Below are 20,026 nucleotides of genomic sequence, written 5' to 3'. Positions count from 1 at the left end.
TGTCGTTGACCAAGTTAAAGAAAACCTTAAGAATAAAAATTACACTAGATATGCTCAAGTTCTTCCATGGAGAAGCCCTTTGTAGCCTGGTCAAGTTCTCAGTGAAAGGAAAATGATGGAGAATACTCGTGCTTCTATACCTGCTGTTCCATGTTCTCTATAGCTTTACGTTTCTCATCCTGAAGCTCCTGCTTTTCCTTCTCTGCCTCCATCAATTTCTTTTCTAGTTGGGACTGGTACTCAGAGGCCTCCTTCAGGCGGGCTTCAACGGCAGCGCGAACTTCTTCAGTTACCTGCACAATTAACTCAGTTTTAAATGTGATATCCCTAAGTGGCGCACAGCACACAGGAGACCTGCTTACAGTCCATCACTTTCACTGAGAACGGAAAGCAAGCTTGAGAAATACAGGCCAATGCTCAAATCCTAACCCTAACCCTCCCATTTTAAAGGGTGAGAAAAATCTACAAGTGTAACAGATAAAGGGCAAGCTGTTAGCTTGAGGCTTCTGCTGTGAGGACAAAGCATGTCTGAGATACTCTTGGACCACTTTTTATTTTATAGTTTCTAAATAAATGCCAATTAAAAATGAGATGTTTTCCACCAGCTCTCAGCAAGATCAGCTCATATAAAGGACGGGGGAAGCTACCTACACAAATTATTTGACCGTATTGATCACAGCAGCAGTGGGCAAACTCCGGCCCACAGGTCTAATTAGATCTGTCAGGGATCCTAATCTGGCCTGCAAACATATGCATCTGTATGGATTTTTAGGAGGGCAGTAAAAAGTGAAACTGGAGAGCAGGCTAGTTGTTCACAAAAAGGAAGGGAGTGGGGAAATAGTGCCTGCACATTTTAAATAATATTTTGGGTTCTACAAATGTTATAAGCTTTTTCTTCTTTTTTTTAGTGAAAGCTGAGAATCTGGAAACTGTTATTCACCTAGAGGGGGGCAACTGCCCCCCCCCCATTGTGGGCATCTATGCCATCGAGGCTGTTCCCCCCAAGTCACCCCCACCTGCCTGGCACCTGAGATTACCAGCATTAATTGATCAAGGAAAGGACACAGCTGGTGCACCAGTTTAAAAGTACACTGCCATCTGGGCATGCAAAGCAGTGCTGGATCCCAATTCTTGAGGGTTGTTTCCCCCACTTTCTGTCTAAGTCACAAGAAAACTGCTTGCGTTTGTGCGGTTGTACCATGAAAACATGGGGCGCGGGTGGCGCTGTGGGTTAAACCACAGAGCCTAGGACTTGCCGATCAGAAGGTTGGCGGTTCGAATCCCCGCAACGGGGCGAACTCCTGTTGCTTGGTCCCTGCTCCTGCTAACCTAGCAGTTCAAAAGCACGTCCAAGTGCAAGTAGATAAATAGGTACTGCTCCGACGGGAAGGTAAACGGCGTTTGCATGCACTGCTGTGGTTCGCCAGAAACGGCTTAGTCCTGCTGGCCACATGACCCGGAAGCTGTACGCTGGCTCCCTTGGCCAATAAAGCGAGATGAGCGCCACAACCTCAGAGTCGGTCACGACTGGACCTAATGGTCAGGGGTCCCCTTTACCTTTATACCATGAAAACATAGTTCCACATCTAAGTCATATTTAGCAGGCAGTTTTACTAGCCCAGTACCTGCTTCTCTTTGTTCAGGGATTCCTCGAGGCTTACAACCATAGCTTGGTATTGCTCCACATTACTTGTGGCAATCTTCAGCCTTTCCTTCAAATCATTCACTTGCTCCTCAGACTGTCTCAATCGGCTTACGAGATCATCCACATCCTCGCTTGCGCTTGGCTGGCCTAAAAATGGCAAAGATAAAGTTAAACAAAATAAAGCGTTGCTCAAATTAATTCTGGATTTGGGGGCATACTACATGGAAGCTGAGAGCTGGACCATAAAGAAGGCTGATCGCCAAAGAATTGATGCTTTTGAATTATGGTGCCGGAGGAGACTCTTGAGAGTCCCATGGACTGCAAGAAGATCAAACCTATCGATTCTTAAGGAAATCAGCCCTGAGTGCTCACTGGAAGGACAGATCCTGAAGCTGAGACTCCAATACTTTGGCCATCTCATGAGAAGAGAAGACTCCCTGGAAAAGACCCTGATGTTGGGAAAGATGGAGGGCACAAGGAGAAGGGGACGATAGAGGACGAGATGGTGGGACAGTGTTCTCGAAGCTACCAGCATGAGTTTGACCAAACTGCAGGAGGCAGTGGAAGACAGGAGTGCCTGGCGTGCTCTGGTCCAGGGGGTCATGAAGAGTCGGACATGACTAAACAACAACAAACATGGAAGCTGTTTTCTCATGTTTTACACACGCTAGACACAGGTTCAACTTAGCAAATGTTTACTCTTTTTCTTTTCTTACCTTGACCAGGAGCTCTTTGTGATGACTGGGATGCTAACTGGGCCTCCATGTTGTGAAGCTGTTGTTTTAATGTTGCAATGTCCTTTTGGGCATTCTTCAGCAGTTCTTTTGTGCTAGCATGAAGATTTATTTCTGTCTCAAGCTGTCTTTTAGCATCCAATAAGTGAATCTGAAAAGGAACGGCCATACTTTACTTCAAATCCAGCGACTAAAACGTAACTCAACTGCAACCATAGGTAGCTTAAAACAGAATTTTGCACATCTCTTTGCAAAACTGAGAAAAACTATGAACTGCAGAAGATATTTGTGTTTTGTTTGGGGAAATGTGAATTAGGTAGGTTTGTATGAAAATGTACATTAAATGAATTTCTTCCCCCTTCCCTAGGCGTAATAGGTAGGTTGTACAGCAGCTCTCAAGTTTGCTCAAGGCTAAGATTTCTTTGCATTTTGTTTCGCTTTTCTACGCTCTCCTCTAGAAACATTATAAGGCATTTCTTCCATGAGTGGATAAAGCCTTCTACACATGGGGCAGTTTTCGAAGCAACTCTACGACTTGAATAAATACTGTATGAGCTCCATTCTGGTGCCTTGAACCAGAAATGAATGGAGATCCATTTGTCTTTCTTTTCAAAAACCACAAGAGTGCTATGTCAACGACTTGTTTCTTTAATTTCTCATACTTACATCTTGAGTTTTGTTAACTGAATGCCTTTGTTCCGCCTCATTTTCTAGTTTTTTCTTCAGCTGGGCTATTTCACGCTCCAATTTCTCTATTTGGTTATTGAGCCTCTGTTGAGTTTCGGTCTCAGCCCTTTCCAGTATCACCTAGTAAAGAACAAATGGAACATTTTTGCTGAATTGTGCTGAAAGGAAGAGCGCTCCCAAATGCTTCTGTAGAAGAGTTTGGATTTGATACCCCGCTTTATCACTACCCTACGGAGTCACAAAGCGGCTAACATTCTCTTTTCCCTTCCTTCCCCACAACAAACACTCTGTGAGGTGAGTGGGGCTGAGAGACTTCAGAGGAGTGTGATTGGCCCAAGGTCACCCAGCAGCTGCATGTGGAGGAGCGGAGACACGAACCTGGTTCACCAGATTACGAGTCTACCGCTCTTAACCACTACATCACACTGGCTCTCTTACTGGCTGTAAAGCCCCCGCCCCCAAATCTGTTACTTACACACAGACCTATGTGCAAGAGAAACATTGTGTTGTTCCTGAGCAAGCTTTCCTCCATGAACACCCACTGCTGATACCCAGAGAGCATGAGTAAAGAGAGCACAAACAAACCTGAATAGATTGCAGGTTAGTAAGCAGCATATTTTGTCCTCTTTGTGCTGTTACTAAAGAATCTTTTTGCTGAGTCAGGCGAACCTCTGCCATTTTCAAAATATCCTTCTCTTTTTTCAAATTCTCTGCTCTCACCTTTGAAAGAGATTACATTTGATTCTAGGTTAATTCAGTCCTGGTAAGGTTAGTGTTGACATCTGTATAAAGCGAGTTATTAACCTAAAATTTACATTCCTGGTGAATTTTCAGCAACTTGAGTACATAAAGCCAAAACAGATTAATCACAGTTTAGCTAGGCTCATGTCATCCCTAGAAACAGAAATATGTTGCTGTCAACCAACTCAATGAAGGACAATAAGCTTATGATATGATAATCCCCAAAGCTTCTCATGCTATAATTCTCTTTCTGTGCTATGATCTTCAGATGAAGGGCAGTATATACATTCAATAAACAATAAATAACCAATTCAATAAGTAGCAAGAAGAAGTAGTATTAAGTGGGATATGTGTGTGTTGAATTAAATTCACTCACACAACATAATTTTTCCTTCTCCCTCCCCCTGGAAGAATTCAGTTATGCATAATATGTTGTACTACTTACCTCTGCCACAGCTAGTTTTTCATTAGCTCCTCTCAGCTCTTGAGTCATAGTGTTGATAATTTGTTCTTGTTTTTGAGTGGTTGCTGAAAGCTTCTGGATTCTTTCATGCAATGATGTTATCTCCCGCCGATATCCTTCCACATTATCCTGCAGCATCTCGTAACTTCACAAGGAACATAGGTAAGATCATATTTCAACCAAACTGGTATTACAAACTCAAATGAGGAGAATTCTAACAATTTTGTTTCCGCTAAAATCAACTGGAGACAAACAACTCAACTGGTTTTTGTGTGTGCAAGTTTTCCAGTGGCTAAATTAACTAGTAATCTTACTGAGTACAGACAGTTCAAAGCATGGTTTTCACGCCCCCCCATGAGTATGTTTAAGAAAGAGGATGCAAGTTACTGAATATTTTTAATCAGTTCATACCTCATTACAGTGGTGCCCCGCAAGACGAATGCCTCGCAAGACGGAAAACTCGCTAGACGAAAGAGTTTTCCGTTTTGGAGGTGCTTCGCAAAACGAATTTCCTATGGGCTTGCTTCACAAGACGACAATGTCTTGCGAGTTCCTGCTGGTTTTTCCCCCTACCCCCCCCTTTCTAAGCCGCTAAGCTGCTTATCAGCTGATCCGATCAGCAGATAAGCCGCTAAAAGCGCTAATCCGTCAATGGGCTTGCTTCGCAAGACGAAAAAACCGCTAGACAAAGAGAATCACAGAACGGATTCTTTTCGTCTTGCGAGGCACCACTGTATTTAAAACATTTATTTTCTATCAGCCCAGGATTGTAAACAATGGTTTTAAAGTAACCATCGTGCAGATGTAATGCCAACCATGGTTACCTAAAAAGTGGAGGAGGTTATGACGCTGCATAGTACTCCCATCTCCTAACCTTAGTTTGATCAGGCAATGTTAGAGTCTACCATGTTCCTTGAAGTAATTTGTCCTATTTACTGTACGAGATTACTGCCACTAAACTCCAGGTTTCAGGGCACAAATTGCAATCCTCCCACTGCATTAATAGTACAGAAGTCTTTCGTCAGCATTCATTAACGATGGCGTCGTTAGAGGAAGCATAGATTTGAGCTCCGCGTCAGTTGTGCGGTTTTTATTAGTTTTATCAGCTTTTTATTAGCTTTTATCAGTTTTAGTATTTTACTGCTTGGTATCTTTTTCTTAATTACTATAATCACAACGTTTAAGCTAAAAGTTTTAGAGAAAGCCCTGGAAAGTCTCGGAGAAAGCCTTAATTAGCTCCAGCTCGACTCAATCTACCAACTACTTATCAGCAGGAGAGGAGATCAAACACCCTAATTTTGGAAGGATGCCGAATTTCCTGATTTACAGCAGAAAATAGTAGTGGCTGCATCTCCGTGAAAATGTCTAAGAAAAAGAAGCGACCGGCTTCATCTCCACAAGCAAGCCCACAGCAGAAGTGCAAGCAAAGTAAACTGGATGATTTTGTAAGAGCCCAGAATCCAGAGCCTACTACATCAAACAGAGTTCATTCTCAGCTAGGTGGGGACACTTTAATGGGTGGAGACCACCCAGGGGAGAATGCTGAGAGGAGCGCCCACGAACCATTCATTAATACTGTCTTACCGCTTGGAAGCAAATTCAAGTTGGGTGGAAATCTTTGTATTCTGTGATCTCAAGTCTGTAACCTGCTCCTGAAGCTTCTCATTTTGCTCATTCAGGAGTTTGTCATTCTCTGCCTTTTCTTTCTTGTAGCTCTCAAAGAACTCCTGCAGCTGTAGAGCAAGTCAAACGCGTTCAAAGATAAATACAAGGCCAAGCAGAAAACTGTGCTCCTTTTGTAAAGATGAGGAAAAGGCGTTTGGAGAAAGACTGGCTGGTACCTGTTTAAGGGCAGCCTTAGCCTCCACTGCTTCAGCTGATTCTGTCACTGGCACAGCAGCAGGAGTTGACATGGCCTGAGGCGCCCCTGACAGACGCTTAGGGGTCACTGCCAGAGACATTTCTTCTGGCAAGATGCTTGAAGCTATAAAAGAGAGAGAAGCAACATTATCAGATCAGAGAAAACGGAAAGATCCTTTATTTCTTACCTTTCCGAACCATCCTTTCCCTAGAGAGCTCAGAACAGTCCTCCTACTCCCCATTTTATGCTCACAACCTTGCAGGGGAAAAAAGGAAGAAAGAAAAAAGAAAAGAAAAGGACGGTTCGGTCTAGTCAAAGGTGACTATGGGGTTGCGGTGGTCATCTCGCTTTCAGGCCAAGGGAGCCGGCGTTTGTCCACAGACAGCTTTGCGGGTCATGTGGCCAGCAGGACTAAACCGCTTCTGGTGCAACGTAACACTGTGACGAAAAGTAGAGCGCACGGAAACGCTGTTGACCTTCCCGCTGCAGTGGTACCTATTTATCTACTTGCACTGGCATGTTTTTGAACTGCTAGGTTGGCAGGAGCTGGGAAAGAGCAACGGGAGCTCACTCCGTCGTGGGGATTTGAACCGCTGACCTTCCAATCGGCAAGCTCAAGAGGCTCAGTGGTTTAGACCACAGCGCCACCCGCATCCCTTTTTACCTTTACCTTGGCAGGAGTCTGACTGTCAACCCAGTGCACATTACTGGTTCTCATTCAAACTAATGGGCTACACTTTCCAACAGTGACATTTTCGTGGGCTGTGGAATTCTCCATTCCAGACCTCAAATTCTATCAAAGTTCATGTTTTCATTTACATTTATGCCTCACATCTGGATCAAATGATCTTCTAGACAGCTTACAATATATTACAACCATATAATTAGGAACCCAGAAGCCCATTCCTCCAGCTAACGGCAAAGGCCAGAGGTTTTTTCTCCCTCACTTCTGCATTACTAGAGCACTTTCAACAACTGGAGCATATTATGCAAATCCTCATAAACATACAAGCTGTGTTTATTTCTGAACAGCTGTCCAACATGCTTTGGGGAGCTTCAATACAGTGGTGCCCCGCAAGACGAATGCCTCGCAAGACGGAAAACCCGCTAGACGAAAGGGTTTTCCGTTTTGGAGGTGCTTCGCAAAACGAATTTCCTATGGGCTTGCTTCGCAAGACGACAATGCCTTGCTTGTTCCTGCGGGTTTTTTCCCCTTCCCCCCCTTTTTCTAAGCCGCTAAGCCGCTTATCAGCTGATCCGATCAGCAGATAAGCCGCTAAAAGCCGCTAATAGCACTAATACGCTAATCCGTCAATGGGCTTGCTTTGCAAGACGAAAAAACCGCTAGATGAAGAGAATCACAGAACGGATTCTTTTCGTCTTGCGAGGCACCACTGTACTTCTGGCGAAAGGGACTGTAATCTTCTCCTGCTCCCGCTGCCCCCAAGGTGAAAGCTTATATTCTCCAGATTCTGCCACTAAAATCTAGCTCAGCTGAGGAAGAACGCAAGTGCCTCCTGCCGCAGCTGATGTCCTTGAAGGTGGCACTGCCTGAGGTGCTGTCACACAATCTTCTCAACCTTACTGCCTTCTACTCCTGCTTTCAGCTGTGAAGTCTTACAAAATTCTCAGCTAAAGCTTTGCAGTGTTGTTGCTTTTTAAAGGGGCTCAATATGCGGCTGAAAGCATGAATCAAAATTAAATCGATTCCACCAATAATAATTATAATAATAATTTATTATTTATACCCCGCCCATCTGGCTGAGTTTCCCCAGCCACTCTGGGCGGCTCCCAATCGACTATTAAAAATGATACAGCATTAAATATTAAAAACTTCCCTAAACAGGGCTGCCTTCAGATGTCTTTTAAAGATAGGATAGCTGCTTATTTCCTTGACATCTGATGGGAGGGCGTTCCACAGGGTGGGCGCCACTACCGAGAAGGCCCTCTGTCTAGTTCCCTGCAACCTCACTTCTCACAATGAGGGAACCGCCAGAAGGCCCTCGGCGCTGGATCTCAATGTCCAGGCTGAACGATGGGGGTGGAGACGCTCCTTCAGGTATACAGGACCAAGGCTTTAAAGGTCAGCAGCAACACTTTGAATTGTGCTTGGAAACGTACTGGGAGCCAATGCAGATCTCTCAGGACCAAGGGATACGTTTAGGTTGTAGCTGAAAAGAAGAACTGTGGTGTGCATTTGGAACATCAAGCAACATAGAATGTAAGACTGAATCTACACTGTTCCTTCCGAAAGTATGAGCAATTTGTTCCAATCATAAAATCACAACCTGAAAAATGGTTAGGCAAACTTTTGGGACGTGCTTGCCATTCTACCCTCTCCAATTCTCACTGTACACAATGAAGAAGAGGAGGAAGAGGAGGAGGAGGAGGAGGAGGAGGAGGAGTTTGGATTTGATATTCTGCTTTATCACTACCCGAAGGAGTCTAAAAGCGGCTAACATTCTCCTTTCCCTTCCTCCCCCACAACAAACACTCTGTGAGGTGAGTGGGGCTGAGAGACTTCAAAGAAGCATGCCTGGCCCAAGGTCACCCAGCAGCTGCATGTGGAGGAGTGGGGACGCAAACCCAGTTCCCTAGATTACGAGTCTATCGCTCTTAACCACTACACCACACTGGCTCCGAAGCCTAAACCTTGCTTTCCTCGCATTACAAAGAAGTACATTGGCATTATTGAAGGGACCATACCTTGCAATGGAATGGAAACTCCCGACGTCTGTGCCAGCAAGATGCGATACATGTCACGCTGGCGAACTATGGAGTCTACAAGCTGCATCTGGTGGTGCCGTGACTCACGTAACTTTTCTAGCTCAGTGATAGCTTCAGAAAGTTGACTCTGCAGCTCAGAAATCCTGTCATGGAGAGAAAACAATTCTACTAAATCTTTTTTTTTAAAAAAAAAAATCAACATCAGGTAACAAATATGTCTTATATTATATATCATTTCCCAGAAAGCCGAAGATTAAGGCTTTCTGGGAAATGATATATAATGAAATGAAAAAGGTACTTAAATGTACTTTTCCTAAGAAACCAGAGGCCTTTCTCCTGGGCATTGTCGGCCAATTGGTGCCAAAGAAAGATAGAACATTTTTTATGTATGCTACAACAGCAGCAAGAATACTCATCGCAAAGTATTGGAAGACACAAGATCTACCCACTCTGGAAGAATGGCAGATGAAGGTGATAGACTACATGGGACTGGCTGAAATGACTGGCAGAATCCGTGATCAGGGGAAAGAGACGGCGGATGAAGATTGGAAGAAATTTAAAATTTATCTTAAGAAATATTGTAAAATGAATGAAAGCTAAAATGTTGAGGTTTTTAGGGGGGGGAAGGGGTTTACAGCTGTAAAAGATTAAGTAAAAGAAAAGAATAAGGGATAAATCTGATAAAACTAAGGGTTAGGATTTGCTGAAATAATTTTGGGAATTGGGATGTAGAAAGGGGAGGTTTGGGGGACTCGATGAAGTGAGGTTTATGAAGAAAAGTATATGAAATTATACATGTTTGTTTGTTTCTTTATTTGTTTGTATTGTCTATAATTTTTTATTTGTAAAACCAATAAAAATTTTTATAAAAAAAACAAACAAATATGTCTTATATTACTGCTTTCTAAATAGAACGAATATGTGATTAATATCAGATTTCTGGATGTCAGAACATGCTGCTAAAGGGGAGCATACTTAGATGAAGTGGTTTCTTGCTCCTCTTTCTCTTTAGCGTCACCCAAATCTCTGAGCGCCACTAAGAGGCGTTGGTTTTGCTGCTGAAGTTCCTCAATGTTCCTGTAGGAGACCAGATGTTGGCTTATGACTTCGGAAGAGCTGCTGATGTCAGCAGAGCTCACTTCTTCTTCGCGGATAACATGGTTGCCTCGGGCTTCTTCGAGTTCCATCAAAAGCACTCTTATCTTTAAAAAGGAAAACAGATGATTCATACAACAGAGCAACAGCTCTTCCAGAGCTGTGCTGCAAGAATTCTATGCGAGATGTTAAAACGGTCATTCTGCTTTTTAATACAAACTGACTTTATTTTTAAGTGCATATTGTATCATGTTGTTTCAATTATTTACTGCCATCCATGTGGAATACAACAGGTTATGAATTTATGAAATAAAAAGTACAGGGTTGCACTGAGCAGACATTTTAAGGCTGCAATCTTAAAAGTGCATGCTTAGAATTAATTCCAAGTGAAATCATTAAGGCTTACTCTGGAGTAAGCAGAGGTTCAGAATCCCAATACTTTCAAAAACTGACTCTAACTTTAAGGTGAAATAGTTCATCAAGGTATATAGGCTTACAAGAGTGAACCACTTAAAGAAACCAAACTAACCTGCTGTGAAAGATCTTTGACTTGGATTTCAAGCCTCTGGTTCTCTCTTTCAAGCAAAGAAGCTTGCTTGTTTGCTTTATCAGCATCATCTTGCAAACGTTGAATTTCCTGTAAACCAAATCCACACACTTAAAAAAGAAATGTATTTATTTTGCAGGAATAATAAAAGGTCAAAATAAGAACAGAACTGCAAGCATATTAAACAGCTAACTTCTCCCAAAATTTACACTAGAACTACTGTAACACAATAGTCTTATTGTTTCCCAGTAGGTGGATTAGTGCTGACTTAAGAAAAGTATTTCACGTAGTTGAGGCCCAAAAGGGCCTATAGAATTTCAACTGTGGGACACGCAGGCCAAAAGAATTTTTAAGACTGGCTGCATAAAGAAGACCTCCTACATATCTAATTGATAAACACATTCAACCAATGTGCCAAATATAGTTGCAACAAGAGAACAAGATATGCCTTCTCCATTATATGACTCAGAGAAGTCGGTGATTGTTTTTATTTACCATTTGTAAACCGCTTTTCACAAAGCAGCTTCAAAATGGTCACACAAAACAAAATCGGATCAAAACCAAATTCTGTGTGATTGCCATAAAATTTAGGGAACAAGCTGTGCTATCATAATGATTAAGGCCTTAAATGATAATTTTAGGTTATATGTTAGTGACTAAGTTTTAATTTATATATTTTTTAACTGTTGCTATATCTGTAGTGTCCCTGTTATACCTAATTGCAAATTCAAATGTATCCCTATTGTGTTTTATGACTTCCTTGATATTGTGTGGGCTAGAACTGGTCTGTGAACGAAATAATAAAAATTCAATTCATGATGTAAGCATCAACAAAGCAGCTGACTCTACAAAAGGAGAAGCCACCAAAAGCATGTTGAAAAGAAGCACGCCAGCCTCACTGGGGAATGCCATTAGGAAAGAAACCTGATGCAGCCCATGGAAAGAGGGGATTCTGTATTTCCTGGGCAACAGTCAGCATGCTGCGGAGGACTATCTCACTTACAAGTAAGTGGGAACATGAAGAACCTCCTCAGCTGACTTGGATTTGGAGAAGGCCCAAATGGGAATAGAAACATTACTTCTCAATCCAAGGTGCATCACATTTTTCTTCAATCCAAGAAAGCCAGTGCTGATACCATCAATTGAGACATATCAATGAAAAATGGTGAGGGGTCTATATAGCCTAGGACAGGGGTCTGCAACCCGCGGCTCCGGAGCCGCATGTGGCTCTTTTACACCCTTGCTGCGGCTCCGGGGCGGATACTAGCGAGGGGAGCATTGTGCGCCCCGACATTCCCCACTGTGGCGGGTGCTGTACTGGCTGTGACATCGCATGGGGGCGGTGCGCCCGCCCGCTACATTGTAAGGGGCATGTACGCTGGTCACTGCATTGAAAGGGGGCATGTACGCTGGTCACTGTTTTGAAGGGGAGTGAAGAACACACACACAAAAAAAGGCAACTTGTTAATTTAACGTTCATTTCTATGAGGAGGAGTAATTCTGAGGGGTCAAACAAAGAAATAATAAAAAAGTGACAAAAAAGTTATGTTTATAATGACGAGTTTTGCGGCTCCCAGGTTTTTTTTCCTTCGGAAACTGGTCCAAGTGGCTCTTTTTGTCTTAAAGGTTGCAGACCCATGGCCTAGGAGCTTGACCCACACCGTCAACTAAATCATGCAGTGAAGCTCTTGATAAGACTGCAGGTTACCTGTTTGACTGCTCCTTCATATAAAACTCACTGGCTGTGGGGGAAAAGACCCTCCAACATATAAAACTCTAATGCTGGTCCAGAGGGATTCCACTGATGCAATGGGACTCTTGTTTAGTGATGTTAAATTCTTGAGAATAATCTTTTGGAGAAAAATTTTGAAAATATTCTCGATTCATGAGAATATTAGAGAATTTTCATTTAAAATAGGAGAATATTCATTTTAATGCATTGAAAATGATATAATTAGCTAATATACATGTTTATTCATGGGTAAACTTAGAATCATAGAATCATAGAGTTGGAAGAGACCACAAGGGCCATCGAGTCCAACCCCCTGCCAAGCAGGAAACACCATCAGAGCACTCCTGACATATGGTTGTCAAGCCTCTGCTTAAAGACCTCCAAAGTAGGAGACTCCACCACACTCCTTGGCAGCAAATTCCACTGTCAAACAGCTCTTACTGTTTAGGTGGAATCTTCTTTCTTATAGTTTGAATCCATTGCTCCGTGTCCACTTCTCTGGAGCAGCAGAAAACAACCTTTCTCCCTCCTCTATGTGACATCCTTTTATATATTTGAACATGGCTATCATATCACCCCTTAACCTCCTCTTCTCCAGCATTTTTAACTTGTTCAGATGGCAACCAAAAACTGTACAAGTTTTTGTACAGATACTTTTATTCAATGAGGCATGTTACGGTTTAAGGCAAGTAAATTCAGTAATAGGCTATCTTGTGCTTCTAATAGCTCTAACACTTAATGTTTTGTGACTAAAACATAGCTTGATAAACAAAACTATATGCATACATATAAAAAAGTCATTAACATTAAATATATTATCATTATATAATATATTTCAGTATGTCAATCTCTGGTAAGTGGCACTTTGTACCATTGAATGGCACTGCAAAAAACCAGTTACTGGCACTAATTAAAAATATAGAAACGTCAACTGTTTAAATCAAGGCCACCTCACATGCTGTTACACGTAATTGTATAGGCCTAGGTACTTAAAAGTGTATAAAGCATTAAAGCTACTTTCTGTAAAAAAAAAAATCACACTGTATGGCCAAGGGGAAAGAATCTCTAAGAATAAGGTCACACCAAAATAGAAAAAAGGGCTATTACATATAGTTGGAATACATATGAATTCAAATGTTCATCAAATTAAATGATTAGCATGTTTAAAACTAAAAAACAATGTTTTCTGTAGCTCACATTTCAGAACTGCCAATGGTGAATGACACAATGCCCAGTAATGTAACTGGATAAAAAAAAAAAAATCATTATTCATTACTTACACTGGCAATATCACAGCCTGACTTATTATTTACCAGATTTTTAAAATGTGGGTTGTAAAATTGGTTCTTACTGGTTCTTTACAGTTTGGGGAGAATATTCTCCAGAGGATTTTCTATAAGAGAATATTCTCATTCTGGAGAATATTCTCCGGAGAATATTCTCACCTCACCTCACTACTCCTGTTCCCTCTCCTCCTGTCCACTAAAAAAATCTGCTTTAGAGAGTCCAGAGAGGAGGAAGAGTAAATTGTATTATAGGCATGGAGGTCCCTTGTGGGCTGCAGCACTGGATACAGCTCAGCATCAAGGAGAATGGGAGGTAGAATCCTACCATGTGTGAAATTTAGAAATATACACTATCGGGGGTGGGGAGTAAAAATGTGAACCACAAAATGTTGATCTTGAAGCTCAACTCTAGCACACATAACTGTTGTTCACAGCTACAGTTTGACTATGTGTTGTGGGGATGGCGATAAACGGCAGTTTAACTAGGTGGCTGTAAACTGCACACTAAATTTAGGTCTTAAATCAGAAGCGAACAGGAAATTCTATCCCCTTTTCCCAGAGGGCAGCTGGGTGTGAAAGAAATCACTTTGGTTAAAAAACAAGGTAATGTGGCTGTGTGTGCTGATAAAGGCAAGTACATTTTCACTCCTATCACTTTGGTTAAAAAACACAAGGTAATGTGGTTGTATGTGCTGATAAAGGCGAGTACATTTTGACTCTGAATCTCAGTTCCGTTTTGTACCAACCTTCATTGCTTGCTCAAGTTTAGCAGACAGACTTGCTACAGCTTTCTGAGAGCGTTCATATTCTTCACGTTGCCGCTTCAAAATAGGTGCTTTGGCTTCGACTTCCTGCACTATTTCATCCAAGTACTTATTAATCCTCTTATTCTCCATTTTTTCTAGCAGCAGCTGATCCTGTGCTTCTACATATGCATTGTAAAGCTGTGTTGAAAGATAAAAACACACAACTATTGAATGTCTTACCTAAAGAAGACAGGCAGCCATTTATCAACCAGCAGACATTTTCTAGACTTGTAACCATTACACATATTCTGTTCCCAGGATACATGTAATTTCCTCCTCACCTTGACATCTGAGGGGTTGGAAAAGATCTATGGGATCAACCCTGACAATGTGTTTATGTATTTTACATATAGCCCCCCACTGTTGCCCAGGAGTGGGGACACAGGTGGTGCTGTGGGTTAAACCACAGAGCCTAGGACTTGTCGATCAGAAGGTCGGCGGTTCAAATCTCCGCAATGGGGTGAGCTCCCATTGCTTGGTCCCAGCTCCTGCCCACCTAGCAGTTCGAAAGCACGTCAAAGTGCAAGTAGATAAATAGGTACCGCTCCGGCAGGAAGGTAAACAGAGTTTCCGAGCGCTGCTCTGGTTCGCCAGAAGCGGCTTAGTCATGCTGGCCACATGACCCGGAAACTGTACACCGGCTCCCTCAGCCAGTAAAGCGAGATGAGCGCGCAACCCCAGAGTTGGTCGCGACTGGACCTAATGGTCAGGGGTCCCTTTGACAGTGCTGGATGAAACATTGTAATTGATACCAGAATTCTCAATAATGAATACAAGGGGTGTCATGGAATTCTACTCAATATTGATCCAGAGTACATTCCAATGTATAGTTAGCAGAGTAACAACTTAAACAGGTTGCAGGATTCCCAAAATATAGACCAAAGGCAATTATATTCCATATCCAGCAGAGCTTTACTGCTACTGAAGGCAAATGAGCATCATGGTCACAAATCCAATACATTCAGAATTGGGACTGTCCATAAGAAATCCAGTTGCAGCCGATTTAACTTAAACTTACAATAACTTATAATATGTCTAAACCTTAATACTAAGCGTACTATGTACAAAACACCACATCAGAAGGAAAAGAGATAGAGAAAGTGAAAGCCAGGCTCCTTCTGGCTTTACTTTTAGTCAGCATAACCTTGACAAAAAGAGATAACAGAACCAGTTTACTCAGCTTCTCTGAAGGAATAACCCAAACATCATGAACTTTCTGCTGGTTTCTTTCACACAGATAAGCGTCCATAACCCTTTGGAATTAGAATAGGAAAGATCTCTACATATCAGATCAATGCTTTCTGTATTAAGAAATGCAAACTGACAAGGGGGTTGTGTGTGTGTGTGTGTGTGTGTGTGTGTGTGTGTGTGAGAGAGAGAGAGAGAGAGAGAGAGAGAACGAGAACAAAGCTTTGTGTTCTCCAAGGAGAAATCTGACTTTGACCCGGATCCGATAAAGGAAGCCTCCAAAAGCACTTGAGACCAGGAGCCAAATCATGGTCCAAACTGTCAGTGCACACTCCTAAAATGTACCTCTGTGACAAAAGGGAAATTTTCATGAGGGGTCCATGCCATTAACTTACAATGACATAAAACATCAACCTTCACAAGTGGAACACTAGCCAGATAGAATACATGAGTAAATGCTACTGAAATCAAATGTTAAGTTTAGTTAAAAACCCAAATGGGTGAACTATGAGCAGCACATTAGTCATTCAGTTTAAAAAAATTGTCCCAGTGAATGAGGCTGGATACAAAAACACAAATATGCAGGAATCTGCAAGCAGTACAGTATCATCTACATTACTTCCTACCTCGGTTAATTTCATGCCAGGCTTCACCACCTTTGCTACTGCAGCAGCTGTAGGAGACATAGCTGCCAGCTCCTCCTCTGAAAGAATGGCTCCTAGAAGAGAGAAATGGCAAAGGGCGTAGGTTTTTCAATGTACAAATCAAATCTAAAGGCTTCCAACTACATGCATATTCAAATACTTCAGATTTCTGATGGCCCTAGAGTTTTGACTAGCCTGGTTCTAAGCCTTCAGGGAAACTGCAAATAAAAATAACGAATCAAACAGATTGGTTTAGGAAAACCATAGAAATATCCTGCAAATGATACTTGAGGAAATGTTTTTACTATTCTGTATGTTTCATATACTCAAGAGAATCCCCAGATAACCGTTTTTAAAACAGTTTGCATGTGGCTTTTCAAGTACTAGAACAGTACAAACAGCTGCAGAGTAAGGTATTGCTAAATGCCCCCATTTTACAAGGTCTATTCCCTAGGTGTTACCAGACCTTTGCGCTTGGTGGCTGAAACCAAATCGTTTGCATTGTCCAACTCTTTCTCCAGCTTGGCAATCTTTTCCTTCAGTTCTTTTTCCACTGCGGCCTTTGATTGTTCCATTTCAGCCAAACGATCCCGTGTTTCTTTGTTAGCTGAGAATAGCAGAAGAAAGAGATGACCACTCACAACTTTTTAAACTTCCAAAGATTACTAAACAAACTGTATGGCAGGGTGATATGCAAATATTTCGAGAATTGTTTAAGTGCCCTCTTTGGCAACATGGTTTGCAGCATCAGTGAGCTAGGAAAGACTTAGAAGATCTAAGCCTGGATCCAAATAACTACATGGACTTGGCATTTCTCAAATTGCAGCTTTCACCACTACCCCAGTGCACCACACTATGCCACACAACAAATCTCTTCTGAAGCCTCACCTCAAAAAGGACAGTATAGCATTGGAAACAGTTTAGACAAGGGCAACCAAAAATGATCAAGGGGGTGGAAACAGTCCCCTATGAGAAAATGCTGAAGCATCTGGGCTTTTTTGTTTTTGTTTAGAGATATGACAAGTAAGTGCATAAAACTGTGTGTGGCATGGAAGAAGTGGACACAGAGAGGTTTTCCCTCTCTCACAGCCCTAGAACTTGTGGACATCCAACAGAGCAAAATATACATAAAAAGGTAAAGGTATCCCTGACCGCTAGGTCCAGTCGCGGTGCTCATCTTGCTTTATTGGCCGAGGGAGCCGGCGTACAGCTTCCGGGTCATGTGGCCAGCATGACTAAGCCGCTTCTGGCGAACCACAGCAGCGCACGGAAACGCTGTTTACATTCCCGCTGGAGCAGTACCTATTTATCTACTTGCCACTTTGACGTGCTTTCGAACTGCTATGTTGGCAGGAGCAGGGACCGAGTAATGGGAGCTCACCCCGTCGTGGGGATTCGAACCGCCGACCTTCTGATGGGCAAGTCCTAGGCTCTGTGGTTTAGACCACAGCGTCACCCGCATCCCTCTATACATACATTTATACATACAATATACATACATTTCACTAATTTTAGTCATTTTAACATTTCAACACTTGACTTCCTTCCCCCCCTTTCTTCATTTTTCTCAGATGCTAATTGCTGTAATTATAGACGATGAGGGGTACAAATAAGATGCAAAAAAACAACACAAGCTTCAAGATCATTTGTTCCTTACCTTCACCTGCCTCCTTCAGAAGTTTGTGCAGCTCCTCTACAGCTTGGGTCAACTCATTGCTTTTTGCTTCCAAGTCGTCAGCAGCACTCTAAATGCAACATATTTTAATTAAAGCACAGCAATTCAATATAGCAGCAAAAAAATTTAAAGCCTCGGAAAGTGGAGAGAGGGTGGGCTGGGTGTCATATAGACTATTGCAAGGAATTGGGAAGGAGATGTTACAGAGTGCAAAATCATACTTCTAGCTAGCTGAAGCCTAACCTAGACTCATTTACTGAATACACTGATAAAGAACAGACTATTATATTCCTAAAAGAATAGATTGTTTGGAATTGCTTAGACTCTGTGCTTGAAACCAGACTATGTGGCCTGGCATATGGCCAAACAGATTTATCACAAGCTAGACACTGGTAGCTGAGCCATAAAAGATGGGTGGACTTCAATGATTGTTCATGCAACGTCTGAGACCAAGAATTGTCTTTAAAAAAAGAAAAAGATTGGACTGTTTCAGGAAAATCAAAACATCAATTAATAAAAAGTCACCTAAACTGGGAAAACTCTTTCCCTCAAACTTCCCATTACTTTTCATTCTGTGCTCTGCGTTGCATTTCATATAAGAACACGTTCTAAAAGGTTGGAAGATATGATTAAGTCTATATAGCCATACCTGCAGGTAGCTGGGCTATCGCAACAAATTCAACAACAAAATGAGATCAGACTAGTGGCTATGCCAACACTTTCCAATCTTTTGATCTTAGTTAGGCTCATGCACTCCCTCCAGGGTAGATAAAATCAATGATAGTTTTATATTTAAGTTACATTATAGTCCAATGGCTATTCATCAGGAAATTAGGATTTGTTTTAAGTTTTTCATGTGTGCTAAAACTCAGTCTAAGTTTTTTTTTAAAAAAAATTGTTTAACCACATCAGTTAACAAACATGGATACACATGCTATAATGTTATTGTTTTAGTTAAATAAATTGTTTAAATTGTTACTAAGGAAATTATTATTTTTCTCCTTCAAATAAAGTACAGCAGAAAAGTTGTCCAAATATAAAGTTACCTTATTAAACCTCACAATAATTTCATAATTATCTATGTATTTCTAATAGTATAACCAAATCAGTAATTTTTGATATAACTGTAAAAACTGCTCTGAAAAATTATTATTTCAATAATGAAACCTATATCTGGTTGTAAATATTAAGATTATACCAGCAAGAATGAGTCTTTCTGTAAAAAAATGATTTAAATCAAGTCTTACTGACCAGTGATTTAAATCAATTTAAATCAAATCCACCCTACTAACGCCCCCTCCTTTTCAGCATTATCCACATTACCACTACATCTGTACCAAGCTAAAAGCGATGTACAGTTTTACACCAGAATCTTAAAATAGATGCTGGCTTACAGTTCTGAACGTTGCATTAGCACCAACATGTTTAATAATGCACTGTGACAACTATAAAACGATGCAATGATAGTACCCAAAAGAACAAATTCTGCTTGCAGCATCAAGCAGTTGAAACTAACCATGGGGAACTAATGTGGCAAAGGGAATGTGGGGTGGGGCATGAATTCACTTAGGAGAGAGAAGGGAGATCATGTTACACTCAGATGTCAGCATCAAAACTCTGAAAGAGCTCCAAAATGTATCAATTATCCATCTCCAAATAATTCTGTTAACATACTGGAGCACAACTATCCATGTTCATGTTTTCATAAGCAATCACTAACCAAAAGGTTACTTTCTAGAAATTCATATTCAGTAGCACATTTGTGACTTCAACCTTCGCATGTCCTAGTTAGCATTTCACGGTAAGTATGATGAGCATCAACGTTTGTCAGTGTATGTTTATAATAAGCCCTAAAACTAAAATTTCAAAACCATTATTAAAATTCCTACCTTGTATAAATTAGATAACTTGATATGGGCATTTAGTTCATTGTGGAATCTTTCTTCCATGCTAGCTTGCTGTTCTTTTGCCTGGTAAATAAAGACATTTGTGCAGTTAACACACAATGAGAAGTTTTGAGAACCCAAAGGCTCTTCACAATCAACAGCAGTTTGGTACTGAAAAATTATCATGAAAAAATAAGTACATTTAAAACGTATTTAAGGGGCAAATCCTCACTTTTTTAGTTTTTTTTCCAAAACTGAATTTGTATAAGAATACAATCATTAGGCTACTGTGTGTTTCTCAAATGTATT

The 20,026-nt window shown here is 41.4% G+C and overlaps 1 protein-coding gene across 2 annotated transcripts in view; it reads right to left on the bottom strand.

The window, feature by feature from the left end:
• The window catches only part of TPR (translocated promoter region, nuclear basket protein), a 66,893-nt gene that overhangs the window by 41,120 nt on the left and 5,747 nt on the right, over positions 1–20,026 (bottom strand). For both annotated transcript variants that reach the window (XM_082225400.1, XM_082225401.1), the window contains exons 7-22: positions 19,721–19,801; positions 17,814–17,901; positions 16,623–16,763; positions 16,139–16,230; positions 14,265–14,462; positions 10,483–10,590; positions 9,834–10,060; positions 8,838–9,001; positions 6,112–6,254; positions 5,855–6,003; positions 4,253–4,415; positions 3,652–3,786; positions 3,046–3,186; positions 2,362–2,530; positions 1,626–1,792; positions 141–293 (exon numbers count right to left, since the gene is read on the bottom strand). In XM_082225400.1, coding sequence (XP_082081526.1) covers positions 141–293; positions 1,626–1,792; positions 2,362–2,530; positions 3,046–3,186; positions 3,652–3,786; positions 4,253–4,415; positions 5,855–6,003; positions 6,112–6,254; positions 8,838–9,001; positions 9,834–10,060; positions 10,483–10,590; positions 14,265–14,462; positions 16,139–16,230; positions 16,623–16,763; positions 17,814–17,901; positions 19,721–19,801 — 2,319 coding nt within the window. The remainder of the gene's footprint in view (positions 1–140; positions 294–1,625; positions 1,793–2,361; positions 2,531–3,045; positions 3,187–3,651; positions 3,787–4,252; positions 4,416–5,854; positions 6,004–6,111; positions 6,255–8,837; positions 9,002–9,833; positions 10,061–10,482; positions 10,591–14,264; positions 14,463–16,138; positions 16,231–16,622; positions 16,764–17,813; positions 17,902–19,720; positions 19,802–20,026) is intronic.

Source organism: Podarcis vaucheri, assembly GCF_965113315.1.
Source record: "Podarcis vaucheri genome assembly, chromosome: 6".
Lineage (NCBI taxonomy): Eukaryota > Metazoa > Chordata > Lepidosauria > Squamata > Lacertidae > Podarcis > Podarcis vaucheri.
Note: the sequence above shows the minus strand (reverse complement) of the source record. Positions and strands in the feature narration are given on the sequence as shown.